The following is a 21,107-nucleotide window of genomic DNA, read 5'->3' on the forward strand; positions in this document are numbered from 1 at the left end:
CCTGCTCATCTGCCTTGTGCAAATGCCAGGCCTTGAAGAATGACTGCAGATTATGGCATCTTAACTCCCTGGTGACTCCCTCTCCAGCTGTTGTTGCAGATGTGAAAGCTTTGTATGGTAAATCAACAGAGCTTGTGGCACTTGGAGTGGATCTGAGAACCTGAAAATGGACCCTTTATCAGTTAATTGGACTTCCAGAAATAGCTTGCTTTAATCTGACGGGGACTTGTGTATACCTGTGCCCTTTTCCCTCAGGGCCACATGAACTTCAAGCCCTATTATGATCAATCCATAAGAATTTTCATTATTTTCATGTCCCACAGGAAACATCATGCTGACTGGACTTGGTAATACAGTCACACAGACACACACACCCCAGATGGCACAGTAAGGCTCGCCTGTGTCACAGGCTAAAGGTAAACCACACCTAATCTCCTTGGTGCTCAGGTATGTGGAGCATGCCAGGCTGCATTGCCTGTACAAAGCTTCATTGGTCCCGCTGGGTTCCAGGAACCACAAGTGCAGCACTTGTGGCATTCAGACCCGCTGACTAATTTCTCCCGACCACCAGTTTTCAGGACAAGGCTCTTCAGCAAGCCCACCCAGGTGCTGACGGTCCAAAGCAACAGATGTGTCACGCAGACAGGGTTGCTGCGTTTCCTGTTTTTCAAGTGAAGCTTGCATTTCTCCATTTTTTCAAGCTGTTCTTTTATTCTCGCTCAGTTATGTACTGGGTTGGGTGATGAATGACAATGCTGTGCTATAAATAGAACCCTTTGTAGGCAGGAATATCGGAAACCATTAAGAGAAAAATATTGCCCCTTTTCCTTTGGAAAACCAGTTTTTGGCAAAGACTGAGATACACATGAGACACAAATGGCCATGTGATGTGAGTCATTCATCACGAACCAGATGTCTGACTGATGGGACTCATCTAGCGACAGAAATGTGCTTTTGAAAATAATGGGCACATTTAAAATGTATTTATGGAGCACTATGCGATGCTTTGAAAATATATACATTATGTAATGTTTGGATCATCATACACACATCTATTTTCTCAAACACATATAATATTCCAAATCTTTTCTTCTCGTTTCTTTTTTTCTTCCTTCCTTCCTTACCATCCAGCACATACTTATAATTGAGAACTCACTTCTCCTCTATACCCAGAGCTCTATACCTGTCGATCCCCTCTTCCCATTGTCCTCTCCCAGCTCTCCTCAGCCTCTATTTCATTCTGCTCTCAGCATCTATGGGATAAACTTTTCATTATTCTGTGTGTGGGGAGGTTATGTGTATGTGTGTGGGGTGTATTGTGTGGGGTGTATGTGTGTGGGGGTGTATGTGTATGTGTGTGGGGAGGATGTATATGTGTGTGGGGAGGATGTATATGTGTGTGTGTGGGTGTATATGTGCGTGTGGGTGTATGTGTATGGGTGTGGGAGGTGTATGTGTGTGTGGGGGTGTATGTGTATGGGTGTGGGAGGTGTATGTGTGTGTGTGGATGTATGTGTATGGGTGTGGGGGGTGTATGTGTGTGTGGTTATGTGTATGGGTGTGGGGGTGTATGTGTGTGTGGTTATGTGTATGTGTGTGTGGGTGTATGTGTGTGTGTGGTGTATGTGTGTATGTATGTGTGGGTGTATGTATGTGTGGGTGTATGTGTGTGTGGGTGTATGTGTGTGTGGGTGTATGTATGTGTGTGTGGTTATGTGTATGTATGTGTGGGTGTATGTGTGTGTGGGTGTATGTGTGTGTGTGGTTATGTGTATGTATGTGTGGGTGTATGTGTGTGGGGGTGTATGTGTGTGTGTGGTTATGTGTATGTATGTGTGGGTGTATGTGTATGTGTGTTGGTGTATGTGTGAGTGGTTATGTGTATGTGTGTGATGTGTGTGTGGGTGTATGTGTGTGTGTGGTGTATGTGTGTATGTATGTGTGGGTGTATATGTATGTGTGGGTGTATATGTATGTGTGGGTGTATGTGTGTGTGGGTGTATGTATGTGTGTGTGGTTATGTGTACGTATGTGTGGGTGTATGTGTGTGGGTGTATGTGTGTGTATGTATGTGTGTGTGGTTATGTGTATGTATGTGTGGGTGTATGTGTATGTGTGTCGGTGTATGTGTGAGTGGTTATGTGTATGTGGGGGGTGTATGTGTATGTGTGTGGGGTTATATGGTGTATATATGCACATGTCTATGCAACTGGGTTCATCCACGTGTGGGGGCAGAGGTCAAGGCCAGGGGTCTTTACCACTTTCTACTTTTTTCTCTTGAGACAGGGTCTCTCACTGAAGCTGGATGTCACTGTTTGGGGACCCCTAGAGGCCATCTGCCTGCCTGCCCTAGTGTGAGAGTTACAGGTGGGTACCCAGACACACCCCAACTTTTACCCTCTGAAACATTCCCTACCTCCTTTTAAAAAAAAAATAAAAGTAGGATTTCATGTTTCCCAGACTGACCTCAAATTCACAATGTATTCTCAGACTTCAGATCCTCTTGGCTCCACTTCCCAAGTTCTAGGATCAGTTGCCACCTAGTTTGTGTGCTGCTGGGAATTGAACTCTGGGCTTTGTGATGCTAAGTATATTCACTTTACCAACAGAGCTCAATTCCCAGCTGGGTTTCACAAATCAGATTCCAAGTTTGAGTGAGATCTCTCAGTATTTGTCTTTCCACGTCGGTTTCAGAATGTCTGAAATTCCCGTGGTGCCTAGTCCAGTCTCCCATCAGCTCACCACCAAAGCCCTGCACCTGCTAGATGGGGGAAATGCCTCCACTGTACTCGAAAATTATTCCGTATTGATATGCCAGCATCAATGAAAAATGAGCTGTCATGGTTAGCTCTACACAGCAGTAAAGCTTACAGCAACGCATCTGATTGTCCATGCGCTTGCGTGGAGAGAGAGAGTCAGAAGTACAGATCTTCTCCAGGCAGTGGGTGGATAATAAAAGCTTGTTAAAAAAAAAATGACTGCTAACGGGTGGCTGGGCTGATCTCTGGACTTTCAGATGGATGGAGGGTAGAAGGCTATTTCTGTCCTCTGTGGGTGTACATACTGCAGAGATCCCAGCCATCAGATGGACAAGGTGACCTAATTCTGTGATTGTCAGGCGGCCAACTGGCCTCCACAGCAGGGAGGAAGACTATGCACTTCTCGTCCTCAAAGCACACAGTGCATCATCTGCCAGCAGCAGAGATCACCACTGTGCCCCAAAGGCACCTTTTCAGGAGTTCGAGCAGTCCAGTGGGGACAGACTGGCTGCAATACATCCCTTCCTTCACACTTGAGTGTTTGTCCCTATTAAAGTGATCCGGCAGTTTTGGATCTGCCCACAGTGTTCTACATGGAACTGCAGTATTATTACAGTAATACCGTGTTGACTGAGTATTGACATAAATACAATCTTTGTTTCTGCTTAGGGCTTTGGGTTCTGTCTTTCATCCTAGTCTCAAGTCACGCCCGCCTAACACTTCCCGTAGAGGAGGTCTACAGGTGAGGAGTTCATTTAGCTTTTGCTTATCTTGAAATGCCTTAGTTTCTCCCTTACCACAGAAAGACGGCTTGTTTTTATGTGTGTGTGTACCTGTGAATGCAGGATCTACGGGAGCTACACAGCATTGAATTCCCTGTAGCTGGAGTCCAGCAGGCCATTGAAAGCTCCTGGGTGTGGCTGCTAGGAATAGAGACTGGGTCCTCTCAAGGGTAGCATGGACTCAGTCATCCCTCTAGCATCCTGAAGGGCAGGAGACATGGGACTCCTGGTAGGCAGGTTTTTCTTTTAGCACTCTGAATATGTCAGACTTCTGCCTTCTAGCTGCCAAAGTCAAGAATCATCTGATACTCTTTCTGAGACTCCGTCATGGGAAGGGTCATTTCCCTTGTACTGGTTTCAAACTTCTCTTTATCTTTGACACAAATTATAGTGTGTGCACCAAGTTCACTGGGCTTCACGGATGCTTATATTCATATAAAGCTTGGGAACTTATTATAGGGTCATTATTTCTTCAAATAATATCTCTCTCTCCCTCCCTGCCTGCCTTGTTCCTCCCCCTCTCCTTTTCCTCCTCCCTCTTTCCTTCCCTCCCCTCCCTCCCTCCCTCCTTTCCTCTCCTCCTCCCTCTTCCAGCTTGCCCCTCTTCCTCTTCCAGGGCTTCCATAGAACACAGATTGATTTGCTTGACAGTATCTTCAGGTACCTCTGGCTCTGAAGAGGAGAGTCCTTTTAGTTCTCAGACTTGATAAGCCTGCCTTTGGACTCCTCCGATCACCTTTTCACTTCAATACTTTGTACAGTTTTTGTTTCTTCTCAGGCTCTCACTCTTTGATATTCATATTTTGCTTGTACATCATTTTCCTGACTTTCCCCTTGTCTTCTTGGCTCTTTTGGCATCTTTACCACAGTTGAAATTTCTCTCTAGAAGATCTTCCTTCAGATTTTCCTGAGAGATCCAGAACAGCTTCAAGGCTGCTGGCTGAGATGGTCCAGCCTCACAGACTATTCTAGTCAGGACTTGACCATTACCTAATTTTCTCAGGGTCCCCCAAAGATACCAATGCTCCCAAACAACAGGAAGCATTCTAGAAAAGACAATTTCTATATTCCTGAGAGGTGGGGTGTATGGTTTTTGGATATTTGGTGGGTTATGAATGTTTATCATTGTTTAAGGGGGTTGGTTACAAATTGTTATTGGTCATGGTTAAAAAACTAAACAAAGGACATTAGATTCAGGGATCTCTTTCTGAAGAAAAAAGGGAGCTATAGTATAAAAATGATGAGATAAAAGGGTGGATTGTAGAGTCTACTTTTGAACGACCACTAGTCTCAAATACTTTACATTGGTATGGATTTTTGTACAGTGATACAAATTTAAGGTTATTTTTATTAGAACATACAATACTTACATTTCTCCTCTTATTTAAGGCATTGCACCTATGCAGCTCATTTAACAATGCAATGTAAATTTTTAGTTTTTGAAAGTTATTAAAAACTACTTAGGATAATAAAGAAATACAGGTTAGTAGTTAGTCACCTATAACAATCAAACTTTTAGCTAGGCAGTAGTGGTGCACTCCTTTAGTCCCAAAACTCGGGAGGCAGAGGCAGGTGGATCTATGTGAGTTTGAGGCCAGCCTGGTCTACAAAAGCTATTTCCAGGACAGGCTCCAAAGCTATACAGAGAAACTCTGTCTCAAAAAACCAAAAAAATGAAACAAAACAAAAACAAAAAACAAAAAACAAAAAACCCTTTTAGTCATGTATGTTTTCAAGATCAAACTATCTATTTTAGATAGATAGATGGTCTTCAAACACTTCAAAGACCTACAGAATATGACATTTAAAACTTTTTGTTAACATAGGACTTTTCATGACAGTGAGACGCATTTGCTCCTGGCAGCATCAATTGACTTCAGAGATGATGGGCATTGAAGAAACTCCATATGGAGTCTGCTTTCAATGTGGCAAAACTGGCCATTTGGGCAAGAAACTGCTCTTGACTGCTGACAGTATACTGTACAAACTGGACAACAGGAACAAAGGAGAAAGACTGTTTAACTTTCCCACAGTAAAGCAGGAAAGTCCTTCAAAAATTCCTGCTTCATAGAAGAGTCTGCCAGATATTCCAGGTTTGTACTCCTAAGGTTGGATGCCCCAACAATGCAGAAGAACCTTGAGTGACTGTCCAGGTGTCTCATTTCTATAGGTTTGGAAATGGCTTTCACTATAATCACTGTCTACTCAGGTAATATTATTTCTTCTGGGGTCTTTGATAGAGTTGAAGACTAGGTAGTCATAGTTGCAGTTTTCCTTAGTTATGACAGAAGGTAAATTAGGTACAGAGCTTTGGGCTCATCAAGATAGAATAAATAATGGAGCATTTTCTCCAGATATGCCAAATACAAATGGGCTGGACATTGTAAATGCAATTCTTACCTGATAATGTTCTTTTTTTTTATAGTTTTTTATGTTACCCATTCCTTTTTACTTAGACAAGAAGGGAGGAAAACTGTGGAATAGTCCTTTACACTGTGTGAAGTTATGTCACTGTGATTAGCTTAATAAAAAAGCTAAATGGTCCATAGCTAGGCAGGAGCTTGGGGGCAGAGAGGACCCTGGGAAGAAGGCAGAGTCACCAGTCAGGCATGACAACACCAGGAAGGGCATAATAGAAATGAGGTAATGAGCACATGGAAGAATGTAGATTAAAAATAGGACTAATTGAAGTTATAAGAGCTAGTGAGGAACAAGCCTAGGCTAAGGTCGAGCTTTCATGATTAGTAATAAATCTCCGTGCCATTTTTGTGAGCTGGCAGCCCAAAGAAGAATCTGCTTACAAAGATGACTGCAGCAATTGTGACTATTTTGTTACATTTTCTTCTTGCTCTATAGACACATGAGTGTGTGCATGTGCACTGCAGATATAAGCTGCTAGGTGATCACTGACTTCATAACTTAGTTTTTGGTTATAAAACATCTGCATAAGTGTTTTTTTTTTCTGAGACAGTCTCACTGTGTACCTCAGGCTGACCTCAAATTCACAGTGTAGCTCAGGCTAGCACTGAACTCTCATCCTCCACCTTTCTCTTCCAAGCGATTACAGGCAATGCTACCATGCCTGGCTCCTACATTTCTATGGAAGCAGTCGTTCAGAGATAGATACAGAAGCTGATGGAACTACATGTCAGCATGTTGTGGAGTAGGGAGAGTGTCTTCAAATGTCAGTTACATGAAGCCTATGGTGGTTGTTACTGTTGTGTGGGAATGAAATATAGAGAGGAGAGAGATACTAGGGCTCCAAGGGGTGGGTGTGCCAGTCATCTGCCTCCATGCCCTCAGCCTTCACCCCTTCCCTCTGTGCTCAGCTCTGCATGGCAGACTTAACTATGCGTGCCAAACTGACTTTTTAACCTGGCTGTAGTGCTATCAATTGAAGGGACGGGTAAGACTCTGCCAACCCAGGAAAGTGGGGGCAAATCTTCCTCCCGGCTTCATACAGCAGCAGCGTGGGAACAGAGACAGTGGTGAGTGTCCAGGCAGCAGGGCGAGAACGAGAAGCGGCCTCTCTTCAAGTCCAGGTGCAGACTCCCGGCTCCCAACAGCTGAGTGTCAGCCCTCCTTCCTTTGTTCTTCCACATCCCTCTTCTCCATTTGCCCCAGAAGTGTCCTAAGATTTATATAATGGATTCTCTCTACTTATCATTGGCAAGGCTGGAGGTGGAATAAAGGCTTGCTGGTTCTGAGTTTTAAAAGAACCCTTATCTCTAGGAGCACATATTGAATATTTATAGATGACACATGAATCTTCTGATTCATTTGTGAGCAGAGTCATTTATAACTGGGTACATTTTTCTTAAGAATAATCTACAATAGGGCATGAGGGGGGTATAGCTGTAACAGATTGGCTATGACCTTACAACTGTCTGGTGCTAACTACTGGGTGGTAGGGGCATGGGAACCCATCTTACCACTTACTCTCCTTCCGTTACACAGTTTGTCCTCTGTGGTGACAAACACCCATGAAAAGCAACTTACTTATGTTTTTTATGTTTGAGTTTTGTCGACACTATGTCTGTACCCCAGAAGATGGCATCAGATAGTTGTGAGGCACCATCTGAGGGCTGGGAGTTGAACTCAGGACCTCTGTGAGAGAAGCCAGTGCTCTTACCCACTGAGCCATCGCTCCACGGAAAAGCAACTTACAGGGAAGAACCATTTCTTTTAGCTATTGGCTTCAGTTGGGATCCTTTATTCTCTTGATTCTGAGCTTGAGATGGAGTCGTGCGACTGGAGTCTATGGCAGAGGTTACCAACCTCAGGGAGGGCAGGAATCAGAGAGAGACAAAGGATGGGAGGGGGTACAAGATCCCCAAGGACCTTCCCAGGAAATGACTTCCTGTAGCCAGGCCTCCCTTCCTAAACTTCCTGTCCCTCCCACAACAGCCCTACCGGCTGGGGACCTACCTTTTAGTGTATAAAACATTTGAGGGCATATTACAAAGTCAAACCATAACTTTCCTTTTAGACATTTCTGAAATTTTCCACAGTAAAAATACCAATGGTGATCTCTCTGCACTCAGAGCAAGCAAATTCTCAATTGCAATACTTTTTTGTGAGTCTGACTGAGGCATGTTCTATCACAGAGAAAGCCTCGCTTCAAATGTAGTCAGCACAAAGGCAAGCTAAACTGTGTGCAGCCATAGACACCCTAACAGAAGTTCCACGTGACACCAGAACCCAGCACACGAATCCAGAACATTCATTTGAAGGCCTTTTCAGATTTATAAGCCCCTTCCCTTTCCTTTTTAAAAATATACATTTTTAATATGTATAGGTGATTCATGTATGTCTGCCCACCAAGTATATGCAGTGCCCAAGGAGGCCAGAAGAGGGCACTGACCTATGGAACTGGAGTTACAGATGATTGTTAGCTGCTATGTGGGTGTTGAGAACTAAGCCAGGTCCTTGATGCAAGAGCAACGAGGTGCTTTTAACTGTTTAACCAACTCTCCAGCCCTCCTTTTCTTTTTTACAGGAGACAAGGTCTCAATATGTAACCCAGGTTGACCTTGAACTCCCATGAACCTCTTACCTCAGCCTCTCACATACTGATAAAATAGGTACAGGCTACCACTAAAGGTTCATAAATACCCAGTTTTTCCTCAGTTAGTTTGGAAACAAAATGATCCTAACTAATGAAACCCTAAATGCAATGATCGATCACTATCATCCCCACCCCTGAGCAACTAACAAACTGCTGTCAATCATTGCTGTCATTGTCTTCCATGGTGGCAATGGACATCATCACTAGGAATGTCCCATCAGTATCCCTATTGGTCAACATCAGCTGACTACATATTGGATGAAAAGCACCAGATCTTTGACTCGCTGCCGCAGATCAGGAATGAGTGAAGCAGAGCCCTTGCTCTGAGTGCTCCTCACCCTCAGATGTTCCAGCCATCTAGATAGCCACCTCCTATAAAGATTCGTGTTTAGCTAGCCCAGGTCAGAGCAGAGTAGCCAAATACTAGACTGACTGAGGGGACACGCAGAATAAACCCAGGGGTGTAGAACTTACTGTTCTGCAACAGCCATGTTGGGTGGCAGAGAGGTGAGCCCATTGCCTGTGAGGAGAAGCACACGGAGATGCGGCAGAATCCCCAGATCACAGATGGCCTCCTCAGTCAGGCTGTTGAAGGAAAGGTCCAAGAACTACCATACAAAACAAAAGAAGGGATAACAGAAGTAACACGTGACACGAGGCCCAAACACACGCGGGAGCTAGCTCCGTCCCCTCCTCCTTCCTGGGAAACCTCACCACCCACACATACACAGCCTGTGGGGGTCAGGCTCAGTCCTCCTTCAGTCTTAGCTGCTACTGCACAGCTCTGTCTCCCTGGGGGGCAGAGAGTCCTCCCTACCCCTGGCCTGTCCCCCCAGTCACCCTCTTCATGTTTCTGGGCACTGGAAGCTCATCCCCAGAAGGCCATCTCAAAGGTGCTTCCTTATAAAACGGTCCCCAGCCCTCAGGCAGGTGGCTGCCTCCCTCCCCTGGGCTTTGTCAGCTTTCTCTAAGCTACCCCAGGATACTCGTCCAAGGCTGCATGTCTTCAGATAGCTGGAGATGGTGGAAGAGGTCAGGGGCCATGTCACTGCCGTATGGTAGTCTTATTACTCAGCACAGGCCCTTACACGAAGCAGACACACAGGCGAGTGCGCTGATGAGGACAATGTGTCCAGTGGTCACCACATCAGCCACTGTCTCATCATCATCTCCTCATTTACCACCCCCATGCTGAAGGCTTATTTCATCCTGACCCTCTGGGAGCTCCGAGATTTCCTGGGCTGCAAGCTCTCTATGTCCATCTGTTAATAAATGATGTTACTGGGCTCAGAGAAACTCCTGTATACTGGTGGGTAGTCAACACAGAGACTCACAGCCAATCCGAGTACAGAGAGTAAGTGGCTGCGGAGCACCCGACCTTGATAGGACATCTATACCCTCTCCTTCAAGGCTCAGGGGACATCACAGAAGGGGGTAGCAAGAGTTTAAGAAACAGAGGTTGGGGAGGGGATGCTGTAAAACTGTCTTCTGGGTGTGACGTGGATGGTGCACTCATGACCTCACTGTGGTTGTGGAAGGAGAAAGGGCTCGTGGGGCCCCGTCCCTCTGAGAAGGACTACTGGTAGTTAACAGTGGTGGGGGAAGGGTATCACTTTCCTCAGTGGTGATAAATTGTCCATGTTCTGGTAAATAACCTCCCACCTACACTCAGCAAGCAGCCCAGAGGGCCACATGCCCACAGGTCATAGAGGAAGGACTTGGGAAGAAGGGTTTAAGCAGGAGAGGAAGGGGATGAAACAGGGTACTAGAGGGGGAAAGGATTCAAATTCATTGTATACGTACATGAAACTGCCAGAGGATAACGAGTAAGAAAATTTAAAAGAAGAAAAAGAAGCGATACCTCTACGATATCCATCTAGACACACACCACAAGCCACAGAGGCAACAACGGCCAGGTCTGCCAGAATGTCAGCACAGGCTTCACACAGTGGCAGCGTCTGAGCCATCCTCAGACAAGACTGTTAAAAGCAGGGAGTGCTGGAGAGAGAGAGAGCACAAACTGGGAGCAGGAGGCAGCCATCTTCTTGCTGGTTCTGAGAACTGTAAAGGTTTGGGTATCAGTGACACCTGTGGTAAAGGAGAGGCTGGGCACCAACAGCAAAGGGAGCACTCGAGGTGCACATAGCAGGGCCCTCTCACTTGGCTGGAACAAGGCCTGGAAATAGACTCTGAGAATTACACATGAAGATGGGAAAGCCCTGTCTCTGTCAAGGTGTATGGATTTGTATCTGCCTCCTTCATGTCTCTCATCGTCCCTCCAACCCGTTCCTCATACAGCAGCCAGACACGTTTTCTAAAACACAACTCTGACCACAACATGATCCCCGTCCCATAAGATAGTTTCAGCTACTTAGCAAGTCCAAGACACGCCAAGGTCTGTCCTAAGCCACTTCAGGCTCACACAGCGCTACCTGTCCACAACTCCCACCCACATTTGAAATGGTTCCCCAGTATTCAAGCTCAGCAGTCAGCACACCAAGGCCAATGAGTCAAATCCAGCCTGATGCCCATTTGTGGCCGATGAGCAAAGGATGATCTTTACATTTAAAAATAAAAACAAGAGGCCAGGTTAGGTGGCACACGCCTTTCATCCCAGTGCTCGGGAGGCAGTATCAGGCAGACCACTGTGAGGTGAGGCCAGTGTGGTCTACAGAGTGAGTTCTAGGACAGCCAGGATTGCACAGAGAAACCCTGTCTCAAAAATAAACAACAAACAACCAAATAGAAGAATAGTGTGCTCCATGCGGCAATTATGAGTAGTTCATAACTCAACATCACGCTTGGTTCCCTCCACTCTGTCTATAGTTCTTCCCTTCTACAGAGGCATGGATGACTAGTTATGACAGTCATAATTAATTATGAATATGTGGAATAAAAGTTTAAGATACTTAATTTCTTGTCTTACAGAAAAAAAAAAAACCTGTGGACCCCAATTCTACTGCTTTGGCTATTTAATGCTGGGTCCAGATTTGCTTTCAAATAACAGCTAAGTGAAGTTTTCCAAAACTGTGGAGGAATTCCACTCTGGGCTGCTCCCCTTGGGGCAGGCTCGCTGACAGCCAAGGACAGATCTTCCTAGCCTGGCTGCAGTATCTGCTGAGTCACATTGGGTTTTATTACACATTAGAGTATTCATTACTGTGAGATGCAAATTTGGGATATTTGACATGTTTATCTTTTTTCCTAAGGAGCCCTTGCAAATCACAGAGAGACGAGAACAAGCAACCAGTCCAGAGATTTCCCTCTCTCATCTATATTCTGCATCCTAAAATGAGTCTGTTTTCTTTTGTCGACAAATTCTTTTGACTAATACCGGGTCTGGAGGATAAATAACCCTCATCAGATGCAATCAGACTGTACGGGGGGGGGCACATACAAGATCAGTCGTGATAAACATTAGATCCCGGGCTAGCCATTCAGAGCCAAAGCTGTGACCACACCCCTCTGGATGGCCGCTGGCACTTGTGGCGTGTTTGGGGTATGTGGGAGGAGGAAGACACGATCCATGGCACTCTATGCGGTTCTCAGGAGATCAGTGACTGTTCTCTGAAAAGGTCAAACAACAGTGGAAGTCCATAGGGGCAGCTGGGCTGGGCGGCCAGAGAAATGACTCCTTGGATCTCTACTGTCGAGGATCCACTTCCCACTGTCAGCACCAAAATATCATACAGAACGAGGCTCTAACATAGCTCCAAACTGCATCAGTTACTTCTTATTTTGGATTTTATTGGACTTTGACAGTTTGCCTACTGAATAAGTCTGAGGACCAACGCGTGTCCCAAGTCAGAGCAAACTGCTGTCATCTTCAGTGTGACTCGAAACCATGGGAAAAGTCAGCCCTACATTCAGCACTAGACGTTTTCAGAATGTGAGGACACAGCGTACGTATGGGGAAGATGCCCATTCCAATATGCTAAAGTGTTACCAAACTCTGGCGTAGAAAGGCCGTCAACTCCTTGACATGTTGACTTGTCTCTGAGACAAGTGAGGCACACGTGAAGCAGATTTAAGTTAGCAAAGCTTACAACACATAGACATGCTGCTAAGGCGTGGGTGGAAAGGCTCTCCTTTTAGGCCTGCACAAAGGGAGGGGTGCATTGCTCAGGGAGAGACTGAGCCTGGCCAGGTGGCTGAGCTCCACTTCTGGCACTGTTCTCCAGTCCATGTGGGACTCTCAAGTAGTGACACAAACTTCATTCCCTTGTTTTTTTTTTTTTTTTAAAAAAAAGTGGCCCTCTAGTCTATCCAAGTCACAGGAGGTGTGAAGAGATGCAGACCAGATTTCCTATTCCAAGGTCCTGAGAACAAGCATTGATGTGCATGCACACAGAACGTACTGTTGAGTTCACAGGAGCCCTATTTAGTCCATCCTCACCTCTAGGTCTAGGAAATAGATGTACAGCCTGTACTACCCCAGTCCACTGAGACCACCCTAGCTTACAAGTCAGGTGTGTTTTGGTATTGGTCCATAATGTCTCTTTATCTTACTGCAGCTGGCTCTTAATCTCTACAGCTCTTCAGACACCTAAGGAGATACATCTCCTATGAAGCTCCTCCTCCTATGATACTCCATTGACACTCACTTTTTTTTTCTATAGACTCTCCTGCACGTGAATAACCCTAGGCACTTATATCCCAGAATCATACATGTTGGCTATAGTTACCTATCTACCACAAGTACCACTATTACCACCACTACCACTACTATCATTACCACCACCATCATCATCATCACCATCATCACCTGTTGGGAGCAGTGAGACCCCAGATCCTGAATTTCTTGTAAACAACTTGTTTTCCCCTGATCTGAGTGCCTACAGCTGCTCTGAACACGAGACCTTCAGGAGTTCCTGATGGCAGGAGAGTGGTTTCTGGTGGGTTTGGCTGGGGCGTGGCTATCTCTATATAATCTGCCCCTGAACACAATAAAGAGGGCATTCTTGGGGAATTCAAGGATGACCCATGTCGCTGTCTCTCTGTCTGTGTGTGTCTGTATTTTAACCTCCATCCCCTTGCCTGAAGCTCGGTAACTGGGTGCCAGCACACAGAGGGCAGACACAGGGGCACGGTGCACAGCAATCACCATCACCACCATCATCACCATCACCATCATCACCACCACCATCATCATTATCACCATCATCATCACCACCACCATCACCACCACCATCACCACCACCATCATCATCACCACCACCATCATCACCATCATCATCATCACCATCACCACCATCATCACCATCACCATCATCATCACCACCACCATCATCACCATCATCATCATCACCATCACCACCACCATCATCATCATCATCACCACCATCATCATCACCACCATCATCATCACCATCACCACCATCATCATCATCATCATCACCACCATCATCATCACCACCATCATCATCACCATCACCACCACCATCATCATCATCACCACCATCATCATCACCACCATCATCATCACCATCACCACCACCATCATCATCATCATCACCACCATCATCATCACCATCATCACCACCATCATCACCACCACCATCATCATCATCATCACCACCACCATCATCACCACCATCATCATCATCACCACCACCATCATCATCATCATCACCATCATCATCACCACCACCATCATCACCATCATCACCATCATCATCACCATCATCACCATCACCACCATCATCATCACCACCACCATCATCATCACCACCACCATCATCACCACCATCATCATCACTGTCATCATTACCACCACAACCTCGAGGCCATCTACAAAAAGCCTAACAGTGAAAGGGTGGAGAACCCTTCTCCAACGTTACACTCTGTAAAGACCCTTATACTAATCCCTTACAGGGAAACAGGTAGGACCAAAAACTCCCTACCTCCAACTTACTTCCAATGTCTTGAAGTCTCCATATTTCACATAAACCGTCTTGATGCCATTGAATGCAAGCTCCAGTTCCTTTAGGGTTGGAAATGTGTGAAAAGCATCTGCATGGGAACAGAAAGAGAGAATCTTGAGCTCGTAAAGGCTTAAAGAGAAAGATACAAATAACGACCATCCACTGAGCTTTTCACAGGGGGAAGGGTGAGTTGTGGACGATGCTTTACGTTATCAGGCCTTTAAAACTCTAACCATGGGGCTTCAGAGATGGCTTGGCAGTTAAGAGGACCAGAGTTCAGCTCCCAGCACTCACACTAGGTGGCTTCCAACTGCCTGTTACTCCAGCTCCAAGGGTTCCAATGTCCTCTCTCTTCTGGCCTCTATGAGTGCCTGCATTCGTGTACATAAATCCAAACACATGCCCACATACACAAAATAAAAATAAAAATAATCTTTTAGAAAATTTAAAATCTCTACCCACACTCACTAATAGGAATTATGACTTTCATTCTATGGCTGAGGAAACGGAGGCTCGGGCTACTAAGTGACTTTTTAGAAATTAGGATTGCAGGCAAGAGCGAAAACTAAGGCTTGGACGCACAAAGTGTGTTCAAATGCAAAGCCCACTTAAAAGTTATCTCTTGTCTTTCTCCTTTTTTCTTCCCAGACTAGGAATCAACCGCAGGACCTTATGCATGCCAGGCAAACTCTCAACCACTGAGCCACACTGCTAGATAATCTGTTATTTCTGATTAGAGATGTCACTATGTTCACCCCAAATAGTCAACATCACAGGAAAAAAAAATGTTCCTGTAGCCCCAACAGTTGGGGTCAACTGTTTAAAATGCCATGTATACACCTCATTTTTCTCATGTGTGTATTGAGATACAATCTTTTTCTTATATCATGGGATACACGCTGCACTGTGGCTGTTCTCCTTTAACAGTGTGACTTGAAGGTTAGTCTATATTAAAATAAACAGATTTGTCCACTACCTTAATTACCTGCTGGTATAGACATGCCATAACGTTACCGTTTTCCTATTGATAGCATATAGGCTATGGGGGTAAGAGGTAATCCAAAACTCCCTCTTACATGATAACTGCATCTTAAGATTCCCTTTCTAGTCCTGTTTCCCTGGTAACCTGAAACACATGCTATGGTAACTGTGTTACTAGGCAACTGTTGCTTGTGGTAAAAATGATTGCAGACCAGTATCTTGTGTCTGGACCAGGAGAAAAGTATAAATTATAAACATTTCTATAAATGGTGACTCCCATAACCAGATATGTCCTTCGTGGGACTGCTACAAGCTACAGAACTATGGAATGTCACAAGGGACAAAGGTGATTCCTGCATTTGCCCAGGGAGAGTTTCTGTCCTGCGCCTAGGGTGGCACTTGGCTAGTGGGCAGCCCTCCCAGATGGCCAGTCACGGGGACTCCGCTGAAGCCATGCAGCTGGCACACAGTGTAGAATTACTTAGAACCTCGGAAGTGAACCTGATGTGCTGTGGGGCCTGAAGAAGGCTTGAGTCAGAATGCTCAGCAAGGCCTACTAAGAGGCTGTCTAGTGGGTTTCCTTGTGTAAGTCCTACAAGTGGAGCTACTAAAAGCAAAGACTATTTTGATTTTTAAAACATTCGTGTATGCATTTGTTTGTTTGTTTAGTGTATGTCTGTGTGCCTTGTGACTTCATGAGCACCAAGTGTGTAAAGGAGTCCGTGGAGGCTGGGAGAGGGCGCTGGATCCCCTGGAACTGGAGTTACAGGTAGCTGTGAGTTACCCCATGGGTGCTGGGAACTGAACCTGGGTCTTTTGCAAGAGCAGCTAAACCAGCTCTCCAGCCCTGTTTTGAACTTCAAGAGATACGACCAAATTATGTTCATGGTTCACATCGACTTCTCTATTTTACCTTCACCAAAAGTACCCACCTCCACACCAGTGCTGGCTGTTATCATACTGGTCAATATCTGATGGGCACAAAATAGTATCCTGGTGTTGTGCTCTTACTAGTGAGGCTGACCATCTTTTCATGTGCCTTTCTTCCAAGGCAGGGGTCTCATCGGATGCCTCTTTAGAAGCTCCCATCCAACTCCCGGGGACAAACCAAGCTCATCTCATCAACCCCCCCCCCCCACTCCAGGACTGTCTCTGAGATCCATCCCTCTCCTTATACCCTCACAGGTCGGCCTGTCTCTAGTATCATCTCCCCTTTCACGGAAAACTGAACTGATTCCTAGCATCTCCTGGCCTCCATTTTCTCTCTTAGAATCCACCCCCTCCTCACTGAGCTTCCTGTTTAAAGGTTTCCAGGCTTCTTCTATCTGAAGGATTAAGTTTGACTCCCAAAGCCCTCCAAGATCCCTAAGCCCTGCCAATGTGTCTAGCCTCAATTCTCCTCCCTTGTAAGTAATCTTTGTGACCAGGCAGTATACAGCTGCCCCCCAACCAAAGCACCTTCATTAACTCCTGAGTTAATTTCTTTATTACAATGTGTGCATGTGCATGCATGTGTGTGTATGTGTGTGCATGTGTTTGTGCACATGTGCATGCATGCGTATGTGTGTGCGTGTGTTTGTGCACATGTGCATGCATGCGTGTATGTGTGTGTGTTTGTGCACATGTGCATGCATGTGTGTGCGTGTTTGTGCACATGTGCATTCATGCGTGTATGTGTGTGTGTTTGTGCACACGTGCATGCATGTGTGTATGTGTGTGTGTTTGTGCACATGTGCATGCATGTGTATGTGTGCGTGCACGTGTGCATGCATGAGTGTGTGCACATGTGCATGCATGTGTGTATGTGTGTGTGCACATGTGCATGCATGCGTGTGTATGTGTGTGCGTGTGTTTGTGCACACGTGCATGCATATGTGCACATACACGCATGTGTGTATGTGTATGTGTGCACACAGATATCAGAGGACAACTTCAGGAGATGGTTTTCTTCATCTACCACGTGAGTCCCAGGGATCATCATCAGGTCGCCGAGTTCAGCAGCGGGTGCTTTAACTCACTCAGCCGCCTGGCCAGCCCAGTTTATCCTCTGATCTTAGCTTAGGTGCTCTTTTCTTAAGTTTTCCTGACTCTCTGGTATGGGCTAAAGCCCCCTTTGTATGCTTGCATAGTGTTTCCTGACCTCCCTGTACCGTTGCTTATATGCACCCTGCTTTGGGTCTGAGTCTGAGCTCGACTCTCCTCTCCAGAGAGAAACTGGGCACGGTTCTTTCTAAAGGCCACGCATTCTGACACCAGCAGGGGTCACTGTGGATTTGCTGAATTACCAAGATGCTTTCTCTCTGGTAGGGGCACGCACAGATTTAAAAGCCTCTCTTGCTGGAGTTTACAAGGTTGGAGGAGAGGGTTATCTGTGTGTGTGGAGGAGCAGGCTCCAGTTTGGCAGAGTGGGACCAGAGTACAGACTGAGTGCTCTCCGGGGCCCTTACTCTCCGGCTGTTCCACCCAAGATGAAAGGCTGATCACGGATGGACAGACAGATCCTGTCACAAGTGATTTTCTGGCCAGGAGGACGCTCACCTAGAGGCAGCAGGTTTTCAGAGGCGTTGATATAAATCACAGAAGTGAAATGTTTGAAGTCCTTTTCCTTTGCCTGTCAGAAAGTATTCCAGAAAAACACAGGATTAGTTCCCTGCCCGGGAGCTCCGCAGGAAACCAGAGCAGCTGCTGAGAGGACAGACACCTAAAGGACTAAGAGACATTCTGAGTGCAGGAGCAGTCATGTGGGGAGGGCTGGGGGCTTTTCTGTTCATTTTCCTCTACCCTGGAGTACTTCAAATGTATCGAAAAGGACAGAGAACCATCTCTGAAGATGTAGCCAGGCATGACCCAGTTTTAACAGAGCTGAATCTTAGCTGTTTAAATGTGAAAGAAACTATTAGAAGACTTACAACTCTCCATGTGCCGCCTGCCCCCAAACCTCTCACCTCATCTCTACTCTTGATCTGTACATGTATTACATGCACAACACATTTATATCCATCAACTAAGCAAAGGGTGATTTACATGCTTTAAAACTTCACAGTCATACAGACTTATGGTCCAATATGCCTTTTTACTCAATAGTATGATTTTGAGATTTATGTTGAGATATGTATAACACTTTGGAGATTAATCTGTGTTGATACACATAGGTCCAGTTCATCCATTTCAATTCATTGCTTGAGTGTATGACAAGGTTAGTCTGTCTCAAATTTTCCATCATTACAAACAATGGTGTCATATACATTCTTATATATTCCACCTCATTGTAAGACTTTATTTATCCCGACAAGGTGGTGAGCTTGTGGGATGGGAACTCCACATAAGGAATTACAGTCTGCCCAAATTCCCTGGCCAGTTCACACCATCTTTGCTCTCAATCCCAAGAACAGATTCATAAGGTAAGTTTTACTAATTCATACAAACACTAAATTTAAAGCAAAGTTGGAATTTGTTTCTGCCTGGTGAGCGCTTGTCTGCCCTCCCTTCCTCCCCCTCACATCTGGCTCTGTCATGCCTTTGCTGCTGGCCTCACCCTGGAGAACTTCATGCCGCTCACGTTCACGGTGCAAAGGTCTGATGGCTTTCTTACACAGTGGTGCTTCACCTGGAACAGAGGACACAGACTTAGTCCCAGGGTCCCAGTGGAGTATGATAGGTTAAGCTACTCCTGCTGAGTGTCTTCTCATTGGGTACGCTCATAAAACCTGTCATTTGTTTTTGCATGTGCATTTGCTCATTCACCAAGAATTAACTGAGAACCACCTCTGGGCCATGAACTGACTGTAACAAGCTCTTGTTCAATCCTAACTGAACCCCTTCTTTAATGTGAATAGTGTATCTTATGACTTATTAGTTGTGTTCAGGGTTTACCTCTCTCTTTCAGTATGACTTTAGTTAAAGAGTTTACTTCCCCTTCAATGAGGCTAAGAGACAGAAGGTGCCTTGCCTGAGGCCCTATAGTTAGTACATGATTGATCTATGATTTGGATTCAAATCTAGAATCATGAAACTATGCACTTTTGCCTACTGCATGTCATTGTAAATAATGAAAAAGTTAGGATCAGATATCAGCTTCAGATTATCTCCTAGTTCAATGTTCCTTGTCCCAGCTATTATGGCCCATCCATATGGCGCCTGCTATGAAGAGGCTCTAAACAGGCTAAGTGGGGAAGCTGCAGAAGCCACCCACGCCTTCACTTAGTGGGAAGTCAAATGAGGTACTTAGAAATGTAATGACTATTCTGAAGGAGAAGTTCAAGACTCCATGGGGGTATGGAAACAGGAGGCCCCAATCTCAGCCTCTGAAGGAGGAAACATTTACTTGAGGGAGTAATTTTCCAGCCAAGGAGATGATCCTGTAGTGGGTAGGGAGTGTGCAGGCCTCCCAGGCAGAAGGCTGCACGATGTTTTTGAGAGGAAGCCAAGACAAGGCTAGAGAGGGAGTCGTGAGACCATTCGGGTCCACATTGGTGCTGAATAAGAGTGTGGATTAAGTAGTGGCTGACAGAAGTTTCATAAAAGTCACTATGTCTGACCTCCTTAGAAAGGATAAAAAGACAAAGCTGGGTGGTGGTGGCACACACATTAATCCCAGCACTCAGGAGGCAGAGGCAGATGGATTTCTGTGAGTTCGAGGCCAGCCTGGTCTACAAGAGCTAGTTCCAGGACAGGCTCCAAAACTACAGAGAAACCCTGTCTTGAAAACCCAGGAAAAAAGAAAAGCAAAGATAAGAAGACAGAAGAGACCATTGTATTATTAGCAGCAGCAGCATCTGGGGATGTGTGCATGTGTGCACATACCATGTTGTACATGTTCTCAGAGGACAACATTTGGGAGTGGTTCTCTTCTTCCACCTTCTCTCCTGGGGGCTGAACTCGGGTTGTCAGGCTTTGTACAGCTAGCCATCGGGATGACCTGAGAGGAAAGCTTTCTAATTGGTCTGAACTAGTTCGGGAGTTACATGGTTAGTAAGAGATGACATGAGCTAGTTCCAGGACAGGCTCCAAAACCACAGAGAAACCCTGTCTCGAAAAGCAAAAAAAAAAAAAAAAAAAAAGAGATGACAGTAGCTGGGTTAAGTGTTGTAGCAGAAGAGATGAGAGGAACGTAGACTCGATGTCTGTTTAATAGATGTTCTTGGAGTGGTTAAAGGTGGGGGTATGGGCAGAGTATAAAGTAGAACCCCAAGTTGCAAGTTTGGTGACTGGTTAATTAGTGACAACACAAAGGTACTATTAACCAAAATGACGTATTTGGGGATGTGGGGGTCATTGAATAATACAACCTGAGGGGCCAGTGAACTGAGAGGCAGTGTGGAGATCCCGTTACTCTGAAAAACATTCTCATTGCTGCTTTAGGTAGCAAACCTGGCCAGTACAATGATCTTCTCACAACTGATGGAAGAGCTAGGATGTGAGAACAGGGACAGTCGAGTACCTCAGAATTTTAAAAGTTAACTTTACATCTGGATGCTTGCCTACATGTATGTGTGTGCACCACCTGTATGCCTACATGTATGTGTGTGTACCACCTTTATATCTGGATGCTTGCCTACATGTATGTGTGTGCACCACCTGTATGCCTACATGT

The 21,107-nt window shown here is 45.5% G+C and overlaps 1 protein-coding gene and 1 long non-coding RNA gene across 2 annotated transcripts in view; one reads left to right on the forward strand and one right to left on the reverse strand.

The window, feature by feature from the left end:
- LOC121453482 overlaps positions 1 to 2,350 on the forward strand; it is a 30,934-nt gene extending 28,584 nt beyond the window's left edge. The window contains exons 3-4 of the long non-coding RNA XR_005975014.1: positions 324 to 416; positions 2,287 to 2,350. This is a non-coding gene — a long non-coding RNA (uncharacterized LOC121453482). The remainder of the gene's footprint in view (positions 1 to 323; positions 417 to 2,286) is intronic.
- LOC121453475 (X-ray radiation resistance-associated protein 1-like) overlaps positions 1 to 21,107 on the reverse strand; it is a 69,557-nt gene that overhangs the window by 29,376 nt on the left and 19,074 nt on the right. Inside the window, exons 5-8 of the mRNA XM_041660286.1 lie at positions 19,050 to 19,121; positions 18,053 to 18,125; positions 14,524 to 14,621; positions 9,084 to 9,217 (exon numbers count right to left, since the gene is read on the reverse strand). Coding sequence (XP_041516220.1) covers positions 9,084 to 9,217; positions 14,524 to 14,621; positions 18,053 to 18,125; positions 19,050 to 19,121 — 377 coding nt within the window. The remainder of the gene's footprint in view (positions 1 to 9,083; positions 9,218 to 14,523; positions 14,622 to 18,052; positions 18,126 to 19,049; positions 19,122 to 21,107) is intronic.

The sequence above is a fragment of the Microtus oregoni genome, unplaced genomic scaffold (genome assembly GCF_018167655.1).
Source record: "Microtus oregoni isolate MIOR12 unplaced genomic scaffold, Mior012 000000F_ref0000247, whole genome shotgun sequence".
NCBI classification, from domain to species: Eukaryota; Metazoa; Chordata; class Mammalia; order Rodentia; family Cricetidae; genus Microtus; species Microtus oregoni.